This window comes from Carassius gibelio, chromosome B6, assembly GCF_023724105.1.
Source record: "Carassius gibelio isolate Cgi1373 ecotype wild population from Czech Republic chromosome B6, carGib1.2-hapl.c, whole genome shotgun sequence".
Lineage (NCBI taxonomy): Eukaryota > Metazoa > Chordata > Actinopteri > Cypriniformes > Cyprinidae > Carassius > Carassius gibelio.
Genome location: NC_068401.1, coordinates 24,905,663 through 24,928,983, shown reverse-complemented (window position 1 = coordinate 24,928,983; position 23,321 = coordinate 24,905,663). Strand labels below are relative to the sequence as shown.

The following is a 23,321-nucleotide window of genomic DNA, read 5'->3' as shown; positions in this document are numbered from 1 at the left end:
GCTGTTGCATTACGTTACATCCCACTGCAACAGACTACACTGGATGAGTAAGTAAACACCACCTAAGATGCTGTTCATTTTTTTTTACTTCCTTTTACTGTAGATTTGTTTTTAAACAAGAGTTTGACTTAAATAATTTCACATTCAATCACACAGACTAGATAGACATGGCAAAAAAACAACAACAAAAAAAAACATGCAGCTTTTCCCAAATTAAACCTCAGGTGCCTCTCAGCGCGCAGAGGGATCCTCAGGTGTCCCTGTGCACACTGCTGTCACTTCCATGTGAAGAAAGACAAGATTTTTCACCTTCTGTTCTTATCTGCACAGATGAGGAACCTGAACAGTATGTGTGTGTGTGTGTGTGTGTGTGTGTGTGTGTGTATAGTGTGTGTTAAAATACTAAAAAGTGAAGAAAGCCTCTCTGATGTTTGAATCTGTGGAATCTGTTTCTGTGATGTTGGATGAGACAGACATTAATTCACCCTCCCTCTGATAATGAATCATTTGATACCGCTGGGAAATCTTTATTTTTCCTGGCTAGCTGAATTGAGACTTGTGTGTTGACCACATATAGCTTCCATTTTTTACTGCACTGCATCACACTGTAGACATCTGACCTTGTTAATATCACTTATGCTGGGACTGACCTAGATAAGAAAGACATGATGTCCCAACCCTGACATCCAAACAAGAAACAGAGCAGCCCCAAAACATGCCCTACACAAGTACATGAACGCTTCTAGCCACACTACCATTCAAAAGTTTGAGGTCAGCATGAGTGTTTTTTTTTTTTTTTAAGAAATTATTACTTTTTTTTTTAGGAAGGATGCATTAAATGTATCGAAAGTATCAAAAGAAAGAATCAGAAGAATTACAGTTTCCACAAAAATATTAAGCGGCACAACTGTTCTCAACATTGACAATGTTTCTTAAAGGTGCCATATGCAAAAATTGAGGTAAAAATATCCATAAAATGACCTACACGCATCAAAAGAATGAGAAGAAATAAGGGCGATGATGTCATAAAAAGAATGTCAAGTTATAGTGCTGCAGAGATATCAACCTTAATTGGCATTAGCATTATTAGCCCCGGTCCGACAGGTGTCGTAATACCAGTTTCGGCCATGGGAGGCGATATGCGGGCAACATAACCACCAGCCAACCTGCAATACACGAATAACTCGCACGGATTGTCGGCGTGCCTGAACCTGATGTCAATCATGTGGAAAGTACAGCCCACTAGTTCATTTCACTTCAGGGAAGAGAGAGAAAGGATGACTGAAGCCCTTGGCAAGAGACCACCACCGCGCTCGGAATCACAAATCAAATCCGATAAGAAAAGGAGCCGAACCAGAGTAAACATCGGCACTGCTTTTTATCGCTGGAGACAACTGATGGACCTGAAAGAAATGAGGTTCTACTCTGAACTTGCAACATTTCTTTTGCATTGGTAAGTTAGATGCTGTTAGTATTTCGCTAGAAGTTTGTTTTATATGTTTGTGTATTTGTTTTTGGGCTGTTCGATAAACGTGCTAATGTTAGCGATGGCTAACCGTAGCTGCGTTTGATAATTAGCTAGCTATAACTTAACGTTACCCATTTTATTATATCATAACTAACCTGCTCTGTCTAGTGTGTTGGTCTCCGTGTCCTCTTTGCTTCGTGGTTTTTCTGTGCGTGAAAAAATTGATGTGTGGCGTGAAAGCGTGTGAAAAGAGTCAATTGCGTGTGTCTCACGGTGAATGCTTCAGAGTTGGCACATTAGTTTCCAAGCAGAATAAAGGACAGGTTGATTATTGCTGTTTTGCGTTTGTATTAATCTATGATGTGTCCCTGTTTGCGTACAGGGACATAAAAAATAAATTAAAAGTGGTACGTGGACCAAGGTGTCTGAGATTGTTCATTTTAAGTAAAGGATCCTAATATTTCGTCCACAACAATATTTAATGTGATTAACTTATAACTCCTTGTGGTTAGTCTGCACAAGATCAACAAGCTTGTTTGCTTTGCGACTGCTCTAAATACAAAATAAGCATTCGATCTACGTTAGAGCGTCTGAGCGCTCACAAATCTTTCTGCAGCATCGTGAGCAGAGCGGCAAGAGCGATTTTTGAAGCTCTAGACGCTGGCTGTGTAGTGTTGTTGTGAAAGTAGGGGCGGAGCATAGAGACTATGCCGTTTCTCGTTTGTTACTCTAGAGTAGACCAATTCACTTTATTGAGGCATACCGCCCCCATCTGGTATGGAATGTGGAGTACGACTTGATTTTTTTTGCCAAACATTACAGATGGCACCTTTAAGCATCAAATCAGTATATTAAAATGATTTCAGAAGGATCATGTGACACCGAATACTGGGATTATGGATGCTGAAAATGCAGCATTTGAAGAAATTAGATTATTAAATATACTGAAATAGACCGTTTATTTTTATTTTTTATAACATTTAATTTATACACAATATTACAGTTTTTACTGTGTTTTTGCTTGAATGTAGCCTAGGTGAGCAAATGAGAAAAACCTTGTACAATAAATCAAAAGACTTAAGTGTGGGTCACATTAGCAACATTTTGTGGGCAAAAAGGACATTAGTGGAGACCAAAAACTGCTCGCACAGCTTATTTTCAAACCAAGAAGCTTGCCATTGGTCAAAAAGGTCAAATCAGCATGCAGAAATCTTTCACTTTCACAAGAAACTCAAGACTACATGGATTCCTATCGAAATGACCCATGAAATTCACTCAACTGTGGAAAATGAGAGCACACATTCACTACAAGCTAAGGGTTTTCTTAACTCATTAGGGTCATTTGTTGCAAGCAGCCATACAGACAGCACAAAAACACTGTGTGCTCTGTTGGATTTGTCCCTTTATACACTGAACAACTCCAAAATGGTCTTAACTAGTAAATTACACACCTGGTTAATCAGTGTATTTTTATTTTGGCAAGGAAACCAACCTGACCAGTTCTAGGTGATCAACCAAATCCAGAATGAAAGTGCCAATAACTAACATTACATAAAGTATAGCTGGTCACTTAAAGTGTTTACTAACTGAACCATTTAAGACAAATGAGTTAAATGAGTTTGTAAAATATTAGATGCATAAGATCACATTAACACACATTCACATTCAAACACACTCATTAATGATCCCATACACCGACACAATGACGCACACACACGTGTGGCACCTCAGAGGAGTGTGAGTTTATGAATGGCAGTAGCTCTCTTACGGTGACGGTGGGGATGGCGGTGACCAGCGAATACACCAGCACCGGAGGAGCTTTGCTGTCATCTTCAGGTCCTGGATACGGCTTGGAGAAGGCTTTATCGAAGCAGAAGAATCCTTGAACGTGCACCGGGAACGTGTCCGTATACTCAAAGTAGTAAGCCAGGAGAACCGTTCCTGCCATGATCACCAGCTGGAAATAGAACATGATTCCAGTTTAGAATAAAAAAATCCGTTCTAATATTTGGATGGTGGCGTTCCGGAATAAAACAAAAGCTGCAGTCGGAATCTTCGGCTGAGTAAAGGAATAAACACAAGAAAATAAAAACAGACAATTCTCCTCCGTGAGAGAAAAAGTGACAGAAGGTTTTGTGGCGTGAATGAGTGAAGGCTGCATGAAAGGATGCTGAGAGAATGGCTAGAATCTATAGAAATAGAAATCTATGGAAATAAAAAAAGAGAGGCATGGAAGACACAAATAAAAAAAGAGAGGCATTTTACGGAAAAGAAAACAAGCAAATGAGAATGATCAAGGGAGAGAAGAAAAATAGGGTAGGAGGAAAAGAAATGGCAATGTAGTAGAGCACGAGAGCGAGAGAGAGAGAGAGAGAGGACTGGAGGGATGAGAGAGAGACAGAGACACAGAGAGAAAAAGAGAGAGGGAGGGAGAGAGGGAGGGAGGAAGGGGGGCGTGTGCATCTGTGCTCACAGCGGGAGAGGAAATGGGTACATCTCTACAAGTATAACATGCAGTTCTTTTAGATTTTTAGGCAGCAAAGAAAAATAGCATGCCATTTATTACAGAAAAATTGATGGAATGGCACTTATACAGAATAGTGTAGAACCATAAACTCTAAAAAAGGTTAGTGAAATTGCATGCTTTTTTTTGGAATCTTCAGAAAATGCTTACTGACAATCCTAAATATTATATTAGCCACGCATAGAGTATGTTTTTTATTAGTTTGCAATTTGTATTTTCCAGCAATAAACATTACATACATCATTTTTTTTATTATTAAAAATGCCATGGCAGAATGGGAAACATGATTCCATATTTATCCTAAACTCTGGCTCAGTATGTGGTTTGCTAGTTTGGAACCTAAATTTGGAACCTAAACTAATTTCCCCCATTTTTTTCTTACAATAACTTGTTTTGTGCCTCTAATGGACAAGTGTCTTGAGACCTTCAAAAATGAATTATAATTCATTGTGACACCATCTAGCATTCTTAAATATGATTGGTGAGAAAAAATAAAACCCAAGAAAGAGAATGAGAGAGAGAGAGAGAGAGAGAGAGAGAGAGATGGAAAGCGCTGGAGTGTGAAAATGATTTGCTCACAAGGTGCACCTCTACAATGCAATTAGATCCACAACCCTTTTGTCACTAATGTCCTTTGAAACATTAACAGCCTCATCGCAGCTGATGTTCAGAGACACGAATCGAATGTTTTTTCCTCATCACTCTGTTCTGAAACTCATTATTAAAGCCAAAGTTCTCTCCATTTGTAACAATCTGAAGTTAAACCAAATAGATAATAGACAAATTTTGCAATTCATTTGTTAAACACCTCAACCACTTTATAACAGACTTTACTAGTATAAGATGTTTTAAAATGGTCAGAACTGCTGGATCTGAACAATTTGACTTAGTACTGATATACTGTAATTAACAAGAAACTGAGCTTAAAAACTAGTATGCAAAGCAAAATAATTTGAATAAAGTAAAAATAAAAATCTATTCTGAATATCAGCCAATTTTCATATGTCTCAAATGACATAATATTACACTGGGTTGAATAAAAATGTAATAACTTTTATTGAAGTTTTTCTAATAATGAGAAAACACTGATTTTGTCTCTATTGCTGTACTGTCTGTTCAACCCAGTCATGTTGTGATATTTCCCCCTTTCAAAAAGGATGTTTGGTGCTTCCAACATCAAATTATTATCATTTTCAAACACTGGTAAGTTATAGTCTTCATCAGTATTCGTCTTCGTGAAGCTCAGTAGTTCAGTGTTGTGGAGATCATTACAGTGATCCAATTTAACAGACAAAGTATTCTGTTTTTGGCACAAAGAAAGAATATTAACTGAACAGTGGGGTGTGCTGTGAATACATTTACTTGCTAAGTCTGTTATTACAAGACATTTTCTGAATTAATCATCAACCCCCATAACATTCAACTGCAAAAACCTAATCATTTCAGAACTGCTAATTGTAAAACTCACTAATCTATATATAGGGGAGAGGGTTTGGGGTAATGCATCCCTCTATGGTGGTCCCTCGTGTTTACTGTCCTTGGTCAGACAGAAGCCTTTAAAATCACACACACACACACACACACACACACACACAAACACACACATATATATATATATATATATATATATATATATATATATATATATATATATATATATATATATATATAATATTTAGTCACAAATGCAACTTCCAGCAGAGACTCTGGAACTGCATGTCTACAAATAAAAATGTTTTTTCCATGGCCTAAATAAACTTATCCAGAGGGCTAGTTCTACTCCTGGTCTTGTAGGGGAAATTGATAATAGAGATAGATAATTGGCAAATTCTATCATCCAGTGCTTCGAGTTGGAGATAAACAATTCCGAAAACCCACAAAGCTCTTGTATAAACCGTTGCCTACTCATTGCTTCATTCTTGTTGTATTCCAGTAAGATCTTTTCTGCTGACTGCTTCTGTCTCTCTTCTCCCGCTGTGTGTGCTTTCATCTTATTTCTAGCTCCTATCCCACATGAACATGAACATGAGTTTTCGGCTCTCGCTCATCTAAAAGCTATCAACAGAGTTTCTGCACCCAGCTTTAGTCTGATTTGTCAGTCCTCACAGTGATTCCTAACCTTTTTTGTCTGATAAAAACTTTTATAAGAATCCAAAAATTCAAAAGGTCTTGATAAATATACTTATGATTTTATATACAATTTTCTACATTTTTTATAATTAGATTAAACTGATCAAAAGTGACAGTAAAGACATTTACATTGCCACAAAAATTCAAATAAATACTGTTCTGACTCTTTTCATTAACGAGTCATGAAAATAAATGTATTATAGTTTCCACAACAATTTTAAGCAGCTTAATTGTTTTCAACATTGATAAAAATAAGGATAACAAATCAGTATATTAGAATGATTTCTGAAGGATCATGTAATACCAGAGACCTTTGCCCATCACAGGAATAAAATACATTTTTAAATATTTTAATTTGAAAACAGTTATTTTAAATTGTAATATTTCCCTGTATTAATTGATCAAATAAAACATGGCCTTGTTGAGCATAAGAGAATCATAAACTCTGTTGTGTGCTGTATTGTGTTATATAATGTTCCATGTGCATATAATTATATTTTAATGCTCAAAATAGATCTGTGGACAATTATCAACAGGTCCTGTAAGAGAAATGCAATTTCATTGCTTCATGTGAACACGTTTGAAAGGCAATGAAAGCAGATGTGACTTTATATACTATTAATTCATCAATGTCTGATATTAAAGATAATAGGCTGAATGTTTAACTGTAATGTGAATGCCTGTAATGCTACCAGATGAAACCATTATAAATGCATCTAAGAAACAAGGCCAGTTTTGGTGCTGCATATGTCATAAATACAGTTCTGAGTTTATTTGTTGAGAGAAATATGTCACAGACGTGTTTGATGACACATGGGGCTTTTAAAGAGCGGTCCCACTTTTGTGGCCTCATTTCTCAAAGAGAACCCATTGCTTAGTCAGTTTTTTAGTCTTTCTGAATTTTTAACCGCTGTGCCAGCAAAGAAAAATTCAGCCGTCATGCTAACTCTGCCACTCTGTCAAAAACTGACAAGATGGTGACAGAGAGAAAGAAAATGTCTTTAGCAAACTTTAACTATTGCCGTTAGCAGTTTTTGCACAGGAAACAGGAAAAAAAACAGTTTAAACGGGTCTCCCAGCCAGACCAAGCTGGGTATGTGGGTTTTAGATGGGTTTGTGGACCAGCTGACCAATCAGTGAAACCAGCTTCAGCTTTACCAGGCTGGGGAGAAGATAAACTACCTTAAACCACCTAAAACCAGCAAAATCCCATGCAGAATTAAGAATTGTATGATTTATGATGATCTTCCATCTTTACTGTTAAAGAGTGTAAAATTAGTAATTTAACAGTAAAGACTTCCTGACAAATGACTGTAAAAATATTGAAAAAATTAATTATGAAAAATTGAATAACAGCAATTTTACAGCTTAATGGTCTCACCTAAATAAAAACTTTGCCAGGGAGCTTCCCAAACAGTCCAATGAGATAAGTGTGCCCTCTGCTGTTCACATCCAGTACTTTATTTCAAAGGCAGTACACAAAATTCATAGTATAACATACAGTAGTTTACCTGCCACAGATATATTGATTATTTATATTTTATCCAAGACTCTTTCTTTTATCAATATCTCTTTAATTAGAAAACAGTATCATGGTTGTCTTGTCACATGAACGGCTTCACAGTTTGTTTCTATCACTGGTTTGCACTCTTCAATTCTCTGTATGTATGTGCTGTACATGTGGCAGAATTGACAATAAAGCAGACTTTGACTTTGACTTTTGACTTTGCAGTTTGCTGAATCATACAGGTAATATTCGGTGTTTGTGTGTGTGTGTGTGTGTGTGTGTGTGTGTGTGTATAAACACATACACATCCGCTACACAATAGATTTATCAAATTATTTTAAGCAGGGTAATGGAAATAAATGCACCACATGGGAAACTGTGGTGAACAGATGGCAAGCATAATTCTAAAAAGCTGTGTTTTATTTATAGAAGTACAAACTGAAATACTTTGTTCAGAAGTGGATCATTTCTATTATTCTTATTCCTCCTGTTCCAAGAAAACCCAAAGAGCCACTAGCTGAGAAGTAAGCTACATCTTTTCTTTAGCCTGCAATAGGCTTTTTACAATAGCTAAGCCAGCAATATATAATCCTGTATTGCACCTGGGGAAATTACACCGCTGCGTTGAGTGCAGAAATGACTGCAGTGTAGGCTACAAGACATTTTGAGTTACATTTCACAACTTATCGTAATCCATCTTTCTATAGATGAAAATAATAAAGTAGCAGAGTTCCTGAAGGTGTGGAATCATATAACTGGCTCACTGAAGCTGATGTAGGATGTTTAATGATGCCCACACACGGTTAAAATAACTGATTTGAGATGAATAATAAACTGGGTCTGTAAACCTCAGAGGGAAAAAAACTTAAAATAGAACTCTTTTGTATGGTTTTATTGTTGTTTGTTTCAGCAAGTTACCAAACGAATGCTGAATTGAGAATTCATAAATGCATCTCTACCAATTATTTAGTGAAACAACTGCACGATTGCACATATATTGTGCATGCAAGAGAATACATTAGTTAAGGTTTTACTATTACAAAAAGTAGAAAACAAGAGACCTACTTTTTTTGTGCAATCTGCTCAAATTCTACCAGATCTTTGTTTCCTCAGCAAGCCAAATTCATTATTCATGGATAGACGTTCCATGATTTCACAGATTTTGCATTTTCCAATAACATTTTCTTCTTTTACATCGTATGCACATTAGTGTCTACTGAGCACGTCTGTTTTTCTACTTGCGTACATTTTCCCAAAGGACCATTTCTTTACGTTACATATTTTAGGATTATATTTTTCATGCAACACATTGCATACTTCTCTTAATTTGCTTTTGACTTGCTTTTGTGATTGTGCTGCAAAGAACTAAGACAAATTGTGATCAAAGTAACGGTCTTTCCTCTTGGCGAACACTTCCATGTGTTCCTCCCACTTCTGCTGTTCTGTGGAGGTTCAGAATTAGTCTCTTATCTCTGGTCTTATCTAATCTCCAGCAACACACACACTGAACACAAACACGGGAATGAGTTATCTCCTCTGGGGGATAGAAGCGGGGACTTCAAAAGCTGAACCCTAACCAAACATGTCTAACAGATTACAAGAACGCTGGGTGGTGGCACTGGCAGCTCAGGAGGTGAGCAGCTGGGAGATTAATCCAAAGGTTGCAGGTTCAAATCCCAACTGGAAGATGCATTTTTGGAGAAAGAATCTATCTCCAATGCACTCGATTACAAATCAATAATAAAATAATCAATATGTATAAAAAAAGTACTGGAAATTGCTTTGGAAGTCTAAATATTACATTGCAAAACATGATATAGGTTTTACGATAAAATGCTAATTCAATCTGTCTACTTGCAAAAGTCATGTTTAATTCAATGTGTTGCTTGCTGTTTGCTGTTTTGTCAAATTTACTAGAATTTTCTAAATGAAAATTGTTTCTATACCAGGATTATTATCGTTAACTAAAAAAAAAACTTAAAAAAAAAAAAAACTAATAAAAGCTAAAAAACCGTGGACATATAATTTTTATTTGAAAAACAAAAACTTTTTTTAAAGTTTTTTTTAGGTCTCTAAAATTATATTAATAAAGATCAATAACAGGGGTTTAGAACTTTTCCAGGTGAAAATAAATAAATAAACCTTGCAGACAGAGAGATAAAGCATGGAACCTTTTATATGTACTGTATGTATTCATATGCATTCATTACATACGTATAAAAGCATTGCATTTAAAGTGTGCAAAGCATACTTTATGATACTTACATTGCATTTTCCTACAAGTCATACATACAAGTCATTATTTATTTTGGATTCATCATTATTTTCCTTTTTTTCCCTTCACAAACATAGTCTGCGATAAAAAAACAACAACCCTGCAGTAATGTCACAGACCCTGCATTAGAATACAGTATGAAGCATTAGCACTTTGATCAAGGTCAATGTATTCATATGGAATGACGTTAAACAGGTATGTTCATTGACATGGATCAATAGTGCAGTAAAAAGTTGGAAAGTAAAGTAACTGTAGAAGAAACAGTTCAGTATGTTTCAGTGTTCAGCAAAGCTTGCCCAGCTCAGACTTCATTGAAGATGGTTGTTTAAGTCTCACCAAGTGTTCAGTGATACAGCCTGTCAGTGCTGAGAGATCCTCAAGCTTTTCATGTGCAGATAACACATGTCCCACAGTGATGAGAGCGAGCTGGAACGGCATCAAGAATCAGGGAGAGAAAAATGCCTGAGACAATTTAACCAAATGCAACTGATAATGAGATGCAAATGTAGAACAAAGGATTTTGTGCCACAAGGGAGAGCTGGATTCCAGCAGAGAGTGCTACTTTGCTACATGAAAGCGTGCTGGAGACACCGAGGAGGCTGTGAGGGGCTGGCTACCTCCAACCTCTGCCTGAGTTTAGAATACTAGCTAGTGTGCAATATATACTGTAAAAAAAAGCAGGCATTCTGTGAAACATTATTATACTTTATTATCACATGACCTCCTCATGTTCTAAATGAATGGCTTCTAGTTATCAACTTAAATGCATTAAAAAAATCTAATTTTCTGTAACAATGACTTAAATTCCATTAGGCTTATGAGTCAAAGTAGGGATTAGAGCAGTAATGAACTAACTCAGCATGCTCACTACATACTGAAGAAATAATAGGAGCAAAGTTAGTATGCTAATAAAACAGCTGTTGTCCTTTTGTGGATTCAGAGTTTGCCAAGAAAATCTGAAATATATAGAAATATATGATAAGAAAACTTAAAAGTGCCAATAAACTGCCCAGTTAAAAAAAAAATACAAATGTTCTAATAATGGTTTCATTACGGAAATGCTATTTCCAGAATTGTGGAATTTTTTTTTTACTTTTTTTTCTTGGCTATGAATGTTAAGGGAACATTCAGTTGCATCATTTTGGAAACATTATGGGAACATACTTTGAAATGTTTCCAGAACATTCTTAAAAAAGTAATAACAGAAACACTTTAGTACAGGACCAATTCTCAATGTTAAATAGCTGTTTATTAGCATAATAACATATGGGCTGTTTATTAGCACTTGTTCTGCATGACTATATTCTGCATCCCTAAATCTACCCAATATTGAAACTTAACAACTGCATTACTATTAATAATCAGCAAAAGTCATAGTTAATGTTTTGTTTAGTGAGAATTGGACCCTTAAAATAAAATTTGACTGTCATAACATTTAAAAAAACACCCATCTAATAAATGTTTAAAGAAAAAAGTTGCAAAAACAATGTATAAATACTTTTTTGTGATAAGATTTTGAGAACATTATTAAAGACTAGATATTTTTAATGTTACCGGAAGAATGTCTGTTTGTAACACAATTTTAGCCAAAGTTCTAAGAATGTTACCCATTGGCTGAAAACTTGAACAACGGTTTCTTTCTCAAATGTATATAATCGCTGCAGAAGTCTGGTCACTGGTAAACAAAACCTTGCTCCTCTGCGGAAACTGCCAATCAGATTAGAACTTTTCAAATGTATTTTTTCAAATTGAATTTGGTGTGATATTTGCAGGTGGTCTGTGCATGGGCTGTGGGTGGTCTGTGGAGGTGCTGGCTGACGCTGAGGCTACAAGAGCTCCAATCTCAGATATTCCTACAGTCTGGGAGTCTTCTCATCATGCATTAAGTGTTCCAAGTCAAAAAGTCAGACGAACAGCATCCGTGAAATGGCAGGTGTTGAGTTTATGCTAATTGCCTATCTTTCAAATATTCTTTAAAGCCTGCTCCAGTCAATTCCTTGAAGCCTATTACATTTTTACTCAGATTCATCTTTAGGACAGTGGTTTTCAAAAAATTTATTATTACCCAAAAAATTGATCACAGGTGCGTCCTGAAAACCTTGAACAAAACTGTAGAATGCAAGATTAAAATAAATACTCATTACTTGCAGTGAAGATAAACTGGGTTTGTATTTAGAACTAGAAATGACTGGAATCCAACTAATGTTAATTAACTCATTCAGTCTGCATAATGGTTATAATTTTTCATATTACTATATAATCCACACACACACACAAAATGTCATTCTGAGTAGGATGTTCCAAACTTATATGATGTTCTTTCTTCTATGGAACATAAAATGATATCTTTTGTATGTCCAATATAACAGTGAACCCTATTAACTATTTCAAATGTAAAAAGCCCTAAAATTTCTTAATTGTTTTTCTTTACATAATGTGACGAGTCAGCTGCCTCCTCCCTGATTGTCACCGGCACCCCGTCCTAAATCGCCGCCCTTCACCAGGCTCCCGACTGGAGTGGGTGTGTGAGAGGAGGGGCGCTGGACGAGTCAGGGCTGGCGGCGTGTGATGGGGCACACCTGATGTGAATGGAGCCTCATCCCCGCCGCTGTTTAAAAGCCCAACGCGCCTCTCCTCAGGAGACCGGTCTCTTCCCCGTGCATGCACGCTGGTGTCCTCGTGGGTCCAGGAAGGGTGCGTTGAGGGACTCCCGCGCCACAAGAGACGTGAGCAGCCGGACCCGCGATCCGGAGGAGAACCGCACCCGTTTACACGGCCGACGGGCCAGGATGCCGGGCCGTCCATCCCCTACCAGCGCCGCGGCCGACGAGAGAGATGCGGCCGCTAGGAGAAGCCGCCGCCCCTCGCGCCCCGGACCAAGGAGGGGAGCGCGTGCGGCCGCCGGACTCCGCCCCTTACCTGGACCCTTCCTCCATGAACACTGCCTGACCCACACGAACCCCGCAGCACAACGAGGACACCAGATTCCCTGTTATTTTGGACACGTTCCCCCTTTGGCCACTTTTATCCCATGTTTTATTTTGATTTGTGTTAATAAAAGCCTCTCCGAGGCCTGACGCCACGCCCACTGTGTCTGTCTTGTGCTCCTCCCGTGACAATAAGAAAGAAATTGTTCCAAAGAAGTAAGATGCTGTGCCACATGAACTTTAAAGTTTAAATTTAATGACTTTAAAAAATAAATAAATAAATGAACTAATAACTTTGATACTTTGTTGGGTCATTGCTCGATTTCTAAGGAAGCAAACCAGTATGGACCCAACCAACTTTGGACTTGAATGTATGTTAATGTGTAAATTTGGTTACTTTGGAAAGCCTGTGAAGTCCCATCGAATTTCTGTGGAAGGCTGATGCAAGTGTTTTTGGCTGGAATCATTGCCTCTGCACTGGGCCTAGAGTGACTGAAGCAATCAGGCGCTGTGCACGTTAACACTGATCATTAGCAGGATTAATTAAGAGGGGTTTTGGGGGTATTTGCCTCCGAGACCTAGGATCCAACAAGGACTCTATAATAAAGGGATGTGGGAACATCACAGGTCATGGAGTAATGCCAGCCTGACAGTATACTGTGACTGAGTTCAAAGGATGACTGTACTGTTCATGCTAATCTTAAGTGACTCATGCTTCACAGTCAGGTACAGTATAATGCGGGACTCTATGTGTTCGGTTCTGGAAGTATTTATTAGAGCTGCCAGTCAGGGGAACAGAGTTATAGGTACAGTTTAATGTATTTCCGCTCCACAGATTATTGAATATGGCAGTGTGTGTCTCAGGTGGAGTGTTCTAAAAAAATAAATAATATTTTTTTTTTTTACTGAGGAAAGTTGAACTCTTTTAAAAAGCGTTTTCTAATTCAGTTTTTTCACGCAAAGCTGCACCACAAACTGAAGAACTTCTGTCATTATTTGCTCATCTGCGTTTCCAGGAGTCAGTTCAAATCTGTGTTCTGTTCATTATTTCCATGAAATACATATGGATCATTCTTCTGACAAACCTTCATGAAGATACTTACTATTGAATTCAAATGTTGGGGTTAATCATTACTTAAGTAATCTTTTTTTAAATATTCCCAGGGTGAATTTTTATTTTTTTACAACCAACTTAGAGAGTTACTATGGTATTTCATAAGCTACAAAGACGAGACACAATCTCGAATGAAATGCAGAACGAGATGACCCAAGAGGATGTGCAATCCCTTTGAAGACTTTGAAAACTACAATTCCTTTTAGTTCCACTAGAGGGCAGAGCATAATGTTCATGACAAAAACTGTGAATATAGAAGCACATGAAAGGATGGACTCAGAAGTGAACAACCTCTTATCCAGTGAATACTGTAACTCACCTCTACTAACAGGAAGCATGGCACTATATATTTGCTCCTTTTAATTCCTCCCCTTCCCACAATCCTCCTGTCCATCTCTTCTGTCTTCAGTATATCAAGCAGACACCTAGAATAAACACAGGCATGAAACATTCATTTCAATGAGATCATCTTACTTATTCAGTTACATTGTTTATATGGACAAGATTTTAGATGTAATGCATGTATATTATTATCTAGAGCACTGCAGTGATGATGTCATTTTGTAGGCCAACCCATAAATTCACATCACCTGGTTTCCTTGACAAAAACCCAAAAGGAGTTTTCCAATGGCATTTGGATTATTGCAGAAAATAAGATCTGTGATGAACAAAAGTTTATTATTACTAGTAATCCATTAGATTACTAGTAATCTAGTAAAGTAATCCACAATAGATATTTTAAGATAAAACCACTACAAACCTACAGAAACACAGCACCTACAGTACTTAAAGGGATACTCCACCCCAAAATGAAAATTTCGTCATTAATCACTTAACCCTATGTTGTCCGAAACCCGTAAAAGCTTTGTTCGTGTTTCAAAACACAATTTAAGGTATTTCAGATGATAACCGGGAGGCTTGAGACTGTCCAATAGACTGCCAAGTAAATTACACTGTCAAGGTCCAGAAAAGTAAGAAAAGCATCATAGTTCAACTGTAATGTTATGAATCGAGGATAATACTTTTTGTATGCGAATAAAACTAAAATAACAACTTTATTAAGTGTAAGTGATTAATGACGAAAGTTTCATTTTGGGGTGGAGTATCCCTTTAAAAACAATAACTAAGGGAAATAAAATCTGTGATGGATCATTTTTCTTGATGCACTACTCAAATACAAAATTTCTTGCTTTTGTATAAATACAGTATGGGTCCATGCTTACAATGAAAAATACAATCCCAGGTTTTGCCAACAGTGAATTTGTAGAAAAACTGTCCCAGTGAGGCAAAAGGCTTAATGAATGAACTAAGCAATGAAAATATAAAAATGCATACATTTGAGGGTTGGGTGCAGGGTAGTGTATAGAAAATAGTGTTACCACAGTACAAGAAGAAAAGTCAATAAAAAGTCCACCCTGACCTACAATTTGTGAAAAACGTCTTTGGTTTTATAATAAGGGTTTTCAAAATGGGGGTAAAAAAAAAAAAAATTTTGACATAACATTTCCCAGACCACATGTTTCCTGCACAGCTAGTCTGTGCATTCATGCACACACTGCATGCAAAAAGAAAAAGAAAAACAAAATGCAACCACAATCTTTAGTCCAAATGACTCCTATAAACCAGTTCTTTTAATGAATCATTCAGAAAGATTTACTGAAATCCCTGAAACAATCAGAGCTGCTCCTCAATCAACATATGACTCACTGTGAGTTTTTTGTCAAGGCGTCGTTACTTCAGTAAAGCCATTAGGCTGCTCTTACTTGCTGTGCCACTAGGAAACCAAAATTAGACTCTCTTTAGCTCTATAATTCAATGTCACTTCTTTGTTCATGGTTATTCTCACTTTTATATTGAAAGTGAAGTGATGTGAGATACAAGCAAGTATGGTGACCCATACTCAGATTTCGTGCTCTGCACACACACAGCAGTGAACACACACACACCGTGAACACACACCAGGAGCAGTATGCAGCAGCGGCGCCCGGGGAGCAGTTGGGGGTTCGGTGCCTTCTTCAAGGGTTCCTCAGTAGTGGTATTGCCTGCCCGAGACTCAAACCCACAAACCTAGGGTTAGGAGTCAAACTCTCTAACCATTAGGCCATGACTTCCCCCTTTTTTCTTTTTTCTGAAAGTTATGCAATGGTTATGGTTATGGTTATGCAATGTTCATGATGTGTCTACCCAATGTGATAAAAACTAAAAAACGTTAACCTAAAATGAACAAAAGTATTTTCCTTCCTTATATTTCAGCTTAACTTTTGGCAAGTCTAAAGATCGACTATAGCCCTTTAGGTAGGTCCTGTCATGAAAAAGTTTTGTACTTCATGTTTCCAAATACCGCAAAACCGGGGAAAAACCTAAAACTAAAAGTGTAAAGAAAAAGTGCCCTGTCAGCTCACGAGTGGCATGCAATTTTAAACTTTAGCTAGAAGTTTCAGTTCTAAATGGTTTACACATAAAAAGTTTATCCTCTTGTATTGTGTTAATGCATTACCTTGATACTAAAGGTTACTGAGTGTCCAGATGCATGTATTTGTATAGCTACATATTATTGCAGCTATTCCATAAGTAATGTCACCAAGCATTGAGATTATCCATAAAACTATTACGCATTGACAATACTTTTTCCATCACCAGCTCTGTATCATCATCAAATTATCAGTTCAGCATCAGGAACATTATCAGCACAGCGGCTGCTCGTTTCATTTGCAGCCAGGACTCACAGAAAAAGAAAACCAAATTCCCAGTGCGCCGAACAGAAGATGAGTTATAGGACGAGGGACTGAAATTTGAGATTAGAATCTTAGTGCAGCACTTCAGAAATCTCTCGTTTGATGTGTAGGTCACAAACACGCGCTCATAATACTGTACATCGCCCCCAACCAAGAATGCATTAGTAAAGAGACCAACAATAAGAATATAAGCTCTCTTCTGAGACTTGAGTGATCAAGATCACTTTTATGTTTTCTTCACTATTGTTACATAATGAGTGGGAGAGAGATGGATAAAGACAGATGAATAAAACATGAGGTTTAGCTTCTGTCTTTAGCACTGTGTTCCTCAGGCCCAGCAGCAAACACAACACCACAAACATCTTGTAGCTGTCACCATCTACACAGAGCCATTAAAATTCATCGGCTAAAAATGCAGAGGCTTGAGTTGAAAAAGCAGAAAAGTGATTTGATGCACCAATTACGATGCAATAACTTAGGTCTGCAAGTCAACGAGTTAAAATAGGGAACAAGATATTTGTGCTTCTTACTTGTGCTGTAAACAACTTATTGTTACCAGATGAGGTACCTTTGATTGTCAAAACGTTCTCTAAACACATCTTTTGAGATTCTGCTTTGGTCAGGCAAGAGACTCTCACATTTCTATGCTGGATCAGGCTGGTTTATGCTGGTTTTATAATGGTGTCCTCATCTTTCACTATTCTCTCTAATTCTTTTACTATTTTCTCACATCTCTGCTCTAGTCTGCACTTCTCTAAACCAACTTGGTACTCTGTCCTGTGGTACATGTAATCTTGAAGTTGCCTCAGATAAAAGAGCCTGCTAAATTAATAGATAAAAATAGATAACGTTTGGCATCAGTATTGTCAAATCTGGTACAACCCAACTGAAGCAAGGCAAGGGGAGATTATCAGTGAACAATACATTTTGTCCTGTTCTTCGCACAAAACTATAATGACCCTATAAGCATTTAACAAGGGTTTTAAAGGGAGTTCACCCCAAAATTTTATCATCATATGCTCAATACTAAATATCGATTCAAACTCATAACTGATGTGCACATTGATTAAGGTTTTCATGTAAATAAAAGTCTAAATTAAATCTGCTCATCATTCAAACCGAGCAATTCTCTTCATCAAATTTGGACTAAACTGCTCAATTCTTATGCTTTAGTTTTATGACCTCTTTACAAACTGTTTTTTTCCTTTACATTTTTTAATGCCATGTCAGCTTCTATGCAAAAGCAAGGTTAGTTAAAACTAAATAAGCTAAAAAAAAACCTCAACATTTATTATTTTTTAAAACCTGTGATAAATGTATTAACTTTTTGAAGAGTAAAATTGGTTGAGTAGACTGTCTGTGGATAGATTTCATTAAAAATATCTTCAATTGTTTTCCAAAAGATTTGGAACAACATGAGGGTGAGTAGTTAATGAGAGAAGCTGCGTCCCAAATGATGCATTATACACTATGTACTAATGCACTAATGTACTCATCCATGTAGTGTATGAATTATAATAAGGTTATTTTGTCATTCATAATCAGAGTCTGATAGCCCCTCCCCCTTCACTAGGTAATTAAAGCTGCGACAGTTGAGTGCATGAAGTGTCCAATATTCCACTCTTAGTTTTTCGGTTATTTAAGTGCATCATCCGGGTGTTTAAAGTGCACTTTTTCTTTTTAGAATTTTCAGTGTGAACCCACTATTTATACTACAAAGCATCATAGAATAGTGCATAAGCACGCGATTTGGGACACACCTAGAATTTTCAGTTTTGGGTGCACTATAAGGACATTTAGAATTAAAATACCTTAAAAAAATATGGTAGCAACAATTAGAGAATTCTGGAAATATAAATGCACCATTATCCCCTGAAAATTATGAAAATAATTGTTCCTTTTCACTTTATCCATACATACATCGTAATACTCATAGTAAGGGAACTTTCCATGGATCAGTACCATTAACAGGTTTTTACCATAGCATTTACAGTACGTTATTTTAACAGGTAAAACTACATTCATTTTTACAGTATACAGTCTAATAGGGAACAGTCTGTTTTTGCTGGGTAAATAATAACTGGGCTATATCAAACACTTCTGCCATGTCCTCCTGTCTACAATTCTGTTTGAAGCCTTGCGCTGCCTAGCTGCTGAAGTGACAGCGGCATTAACACATTTTTAATTTTGTCCTGAGGACCAGCTGCATCTGGATAATCCTTTATTCCTAAAAGCTTGATTTGGCTGAGTAGGTGTAATAACTCTATATTGCTCAAACTCTTGAAAGTGAACTGTCAAACCTTCAGTTCTTATGTGAGTGTCAGTGAGCACTGCTCTTACAATTAACAAAACACTGACAGACCACTGTCATGCATCATCAAATCTGGCACCACACTGAAAAGTGGGACGCTGCATTTGCAGAAAACACACAGCGAAGGAAAAATGAGCACAGGTGTACGTTCTTAAGAAATCCATCTTCAAAGGGAAGTCTAAGGCAGCCCTCATGATACGTCTATCCTCTGAGCTCTTTAAAACATACACTCTTAGCAACAGAGAGAAGGAAAGACAAATCCAGGTCACTGCTAAGGAGTTCGTTAGAAACAAGGAGAGCACAAGGGACAGAAAGGACAACAAGGCAAGGTCTTTAGCTTACACTGTATCTTGAAAGTAGCTTATTTGGGTTTAAAACTGGATCTTGAACAACAATTATTAAAACATTAACCTGAAGACTCTTGTTGGTTGATGGCAGCACAAGAATACACACAGCCCCAGATCCTGCATGACTGTCCTGAGCTGTGACGTGAAAGGATCACAGCAGAGAAATATAAGCCCATTTCACGCTTTTAAGAGCACTTTAAAAATAGGGCACTGATTAAAACATCTACTATATAATGAAATATCTGTGATTTATTTGTCGGAAAGAATTATTATTTTTAATGGCTTTCAATGGAGGAATATGCTATTTGCGTCCATAATGGTGTGGTTATGCTATCTGAACCATGCTAACCAATAAACACCTTGGGTTTGCTGATATCAGGTTGGCTAGCATGTCTTTGGAGGACAGCATTTTGCATAAGGAGGTCAGAAAAACCTTTAAACCATTTACATCAATCAAATAAACAATAAAATAAAAACATTCTACCACTAAACGCGCTTTTTACACCATGCTACAGCATCATCTTTTTTTATTTTTTTTATACTTGGATTATATGTTGGATTAAGCAAAATTTCATGGTTTTATTTAAACAATAAAGCAAACAAAAAAAAGGTATAAGCATGCATTTTGCAGAACAAACCCAAAATTGCAGTGCCACAAGTTTGAAAAAATAAAGTGCTTGTAACAGCAAATTGTTTAGCAACAGACGACCAGCCATAAATTGCCTCATTAAACATTCATGCATATTGTGCAGCCACAGAAACTTTCACAAACTCTTTAAATGTTTAGCATCTGAGGAAAGCAGATAAAAATATCGAACAGTGACAACACAAGTTCCTCATTTTTCCTTCTCTGTTTTTGTAAGACTTTTTTCAGCTATTTCAGCTTCATCACAAACACAGTGCAATTTCAAAACCTGACTTCACAGTGTGAAACGTGGCTCAAGATAACAAGATTATTTTAACACAGGAATAAATAAGTGAAGCCTAAGTGAATAATTCCAAGTGTTAAAGTCCAGTATTGTCCCTCCTACTGTGTGAAAGTACACTACAGTGCATTATTTGTTAACTAAACGTGTAACTATCTACACCAGTAATACATGCTTATCAGATCACTTGCAAGTGATATGCTGCTATCTTTCAGCTCTGTTGCATTTCAAACATCAGTAGCGGACTCAAAGACAGGGAAAATGGCCCCCGTTCCTCCAGTATGATCTGAAGTTAGAGAATGAATGTTATGACAGTGCTCTGATTTTTCATGCTCTCTGTGTACACATAGAAAAGAGGGCATGTGGGTCTCTGTGTCACTCGCAGTGCAGAAATCTTCAGTACCAGTTGCTGACATGGCTGCTTTATCCTCTGCATGACGGCCAAGACACGTCCGCACACTCTGATTGAATTACTTTGACTGAATCCACATAGTCTCGGGTATGGCTTTTGACTTGCGGGATTAAGTCTGGTTCACATTGATTGTAGCTTATTCTGGCCAAGTACCACCTACACAGACAAGAAAAGGCCACTTGACTGTTGGGAAAGCTACCTACTACAGTTAGTTTTCATGTGCCATTTAGGGGTGGATTTAAGTATTTAAATTGAACATAGGTGTGGTTTTGCAGAGAACACAACCAATATTAGTACGGATGTGCACAGGATTTGTGCTAAGAATTTCTGTATTTCCAAAAAAATAAAAAATAAAATGGTTTTGGGGGGGGGGGTGCATTCAGATTGTTGAATAAAAAAAGAGAAAATACATTTATATGACATGATATATATATATATATATATATATATATATATATATATATATATATATATATAAATCACAACAGTTATAATTGTAGCAGTAATTGTAATTGTTTAACTTTATCACAATAGTGCAAACTTGAGTTCAATCTGCCATATAAGATATAGTGCATTGAGGTCAAGCTAATAAAGCCAATGAAATCATGAATTTTATTGGAACCAGATGGGATCCTGCCCCTGTTATACATCTATTGGCACAGAGTTGCAGTTTTAGTTGATGTATTAAGGGTAATTAACTTTCTTCAGCATGCATTGAACCTGAGCCATTAGAGTAGCGCTTGCACAACATGCACTGTATATTTCTAGTGGTGTACAAAAACATTCACTCATTTGATAAATGCTTTTATCCAAAGCGACTGACATTGCATTCAAGGTACACATTTGATCAGCTTTCTCTGGGATTTGAACCATTGTTAACACCATGCTATGTTGTTTGTGCTACATGGCAACAACTTAACAAGTGTTAGTTCTTTAAGTTTTTAATATTTATTACAAGTTTAGGACGAGTTTGTTAATGTAGTTTTCAGGTGATTCTTTCAATCTGATACTGGTTTTTGCATTGTGCTTTTAAGTTTTATGTGCAATATGGATCAGATGGCCAGCGGACAGACTGCGGGTGGGACGTGGGTGTGCCGTCTGAGGCAGACACTCAAATTTAGGGGATGAAGCATTCTGATAACATTCTGATTACATTAGGGCTTCGGGGTTTACACACACACACACACACACACACACACACACACACAGTGAGCTTATGCAGTACTAACAGGCAGTATTCATCATTGCATACTGCAGATCCTGGCAAAACAAAGCAAGTATACAATTGCCAAAGTAATACCTGCCCTAAAACACAATTATAACTAGACATATATTTAGCTGACTCCAGCACATTCTTGTAAATAAAGGTTCCAAAAGGTGATTTCACAGCAATGACATAGAAGAACCTTTCAGTGAACAGTTCCTAAAAGAGCCATGTTTTCCTCTTAGTGTAAAGAACCTATTCCTCTATAAAGAGGGATGTAAAGTTTCCATTGATGTTAAAGGTTCTTCACTTAACCATAGATGCTAGTAAAATACCTTTATTTTTAAGTGTGTACAAATTAATATAAAAAAAAGCACAGCATGCACTGCTGAGTAAGTTCCAAAACTTTACATTTACATCACTGTCACTTTTGTTCAGAGGAAAAGACAAAGTCTTTCTGTGCGACACACAGTTCTACTGCGCTACGACTCCCTGATGTGGGTCAGACCCTGAAAACAGTTTCTCCCTGCAACAGCCTTGATCTAGTACCGCCTCTGTTGCATTCACATTCAAAGGCATTAAATCCATTACAACCGGCTTATTGAGCCACCCAAATGCCTGCCCACAGCCCACATTCACCATTATAAACACATCAGCAAGAGTGAGAGTGTGTGCGAGAGAGAAGGTGCTTACCTCTAATGGTTGTAGCAGTGATGGAAGTAAAGGTGCTATATTACAGCCATTCTGGCTGGATGTGAACACAAGTGCTTTTGGAAGTGTGTGAATGAAACAGCAGCACCTGCTTAACTCAGCTCTCTGCGTGTAAACGGCTGTCTCTTCACCAGAGGCATACTGCCACACTTCTCGCTCTCTCTTCTCTCTCCTCCTCTCACTCTGTTTCTCTCTCTCTGCACACACACATTGACAGTGGCATCAGTGCCACCCCTCTCCACATTAAGAGATGTAATGTGAATAAGCTGGACTGATGTCCCAGCATTCAAGAGCAAAGATCAAGCTGATTCATTAAGAATCGATTATAGAATAACAGTCTGAGAGGGAATTATAGATTAAATGGAGCAAAAACCAGAGGGAAAAAGCAAACAAAGGATGCTGGGACAAAATGAAATGAAGAAGAAACAATAAATGGCTGTAATTTTCACAAAAAAATCATGAAAACCCATCTGCATTGTTTTTCAGTGTGCATGTGAAAATGTAATGTAACCTTGATGAAAAACATTTCTTCAGGTGGTAAGATCTAAATTAACTGGTTTACACTACAAAAATATATTTTAAAGGTCAGATCATGTAAAAATGTCTCATTATAGTACTTAAGAGTTGCTCCCTATTATTATTATTACTTATTATTAAGTATTAACATTAATCAACCAAAGCTTTATGCATTATAAAGCATTAGATAAATACATTATCACCAATATCTATT

At 37.1% G+C, this 23,321-nt stretch overlaps 1 protein-coding gene across 4 annotated transcripts in view; it reads right to left on the bottom strand.

Moving 5' to 3' along the window:
- LOC127958990 (phospholipid phosphatase-related protein type 5) overlaps positions 1-22,917 on the bottom strand; it is a 44,440-nt gene extending 21,523 nt beyond the window's left edge. Inside the window, exons 1-3 of one of the 4 annotated variants that reach the window (XM_052557985.1) lie at positions 22,574-22,917; positions 14,265-14,370; positions 3,237-3,425 (exon numbers count right to left, since the gene is read on the bottom strand). In XM_052557985.1, coding sequence (XP_052413945.1) covers positions 3,237-3,425; positions 14,265-14,339 — 264 coding nt within the window. In that variant the 5' untranslated portion in view covers positions 14,340-14,370; positions 22,574-22,917. Of the gene's footprint in view, positions 1-3,236; positions 3,814-14,264; positions 14,371-22,573 lie in introns of those variants that run through there. The other 3 variants (XM_052557986.1, XM_052557987.1, XM_052557988.1) reach the window with 3 other exon arrangements.
- Positions 22,918-23,321: the final 404 nt, after the last annotated feature.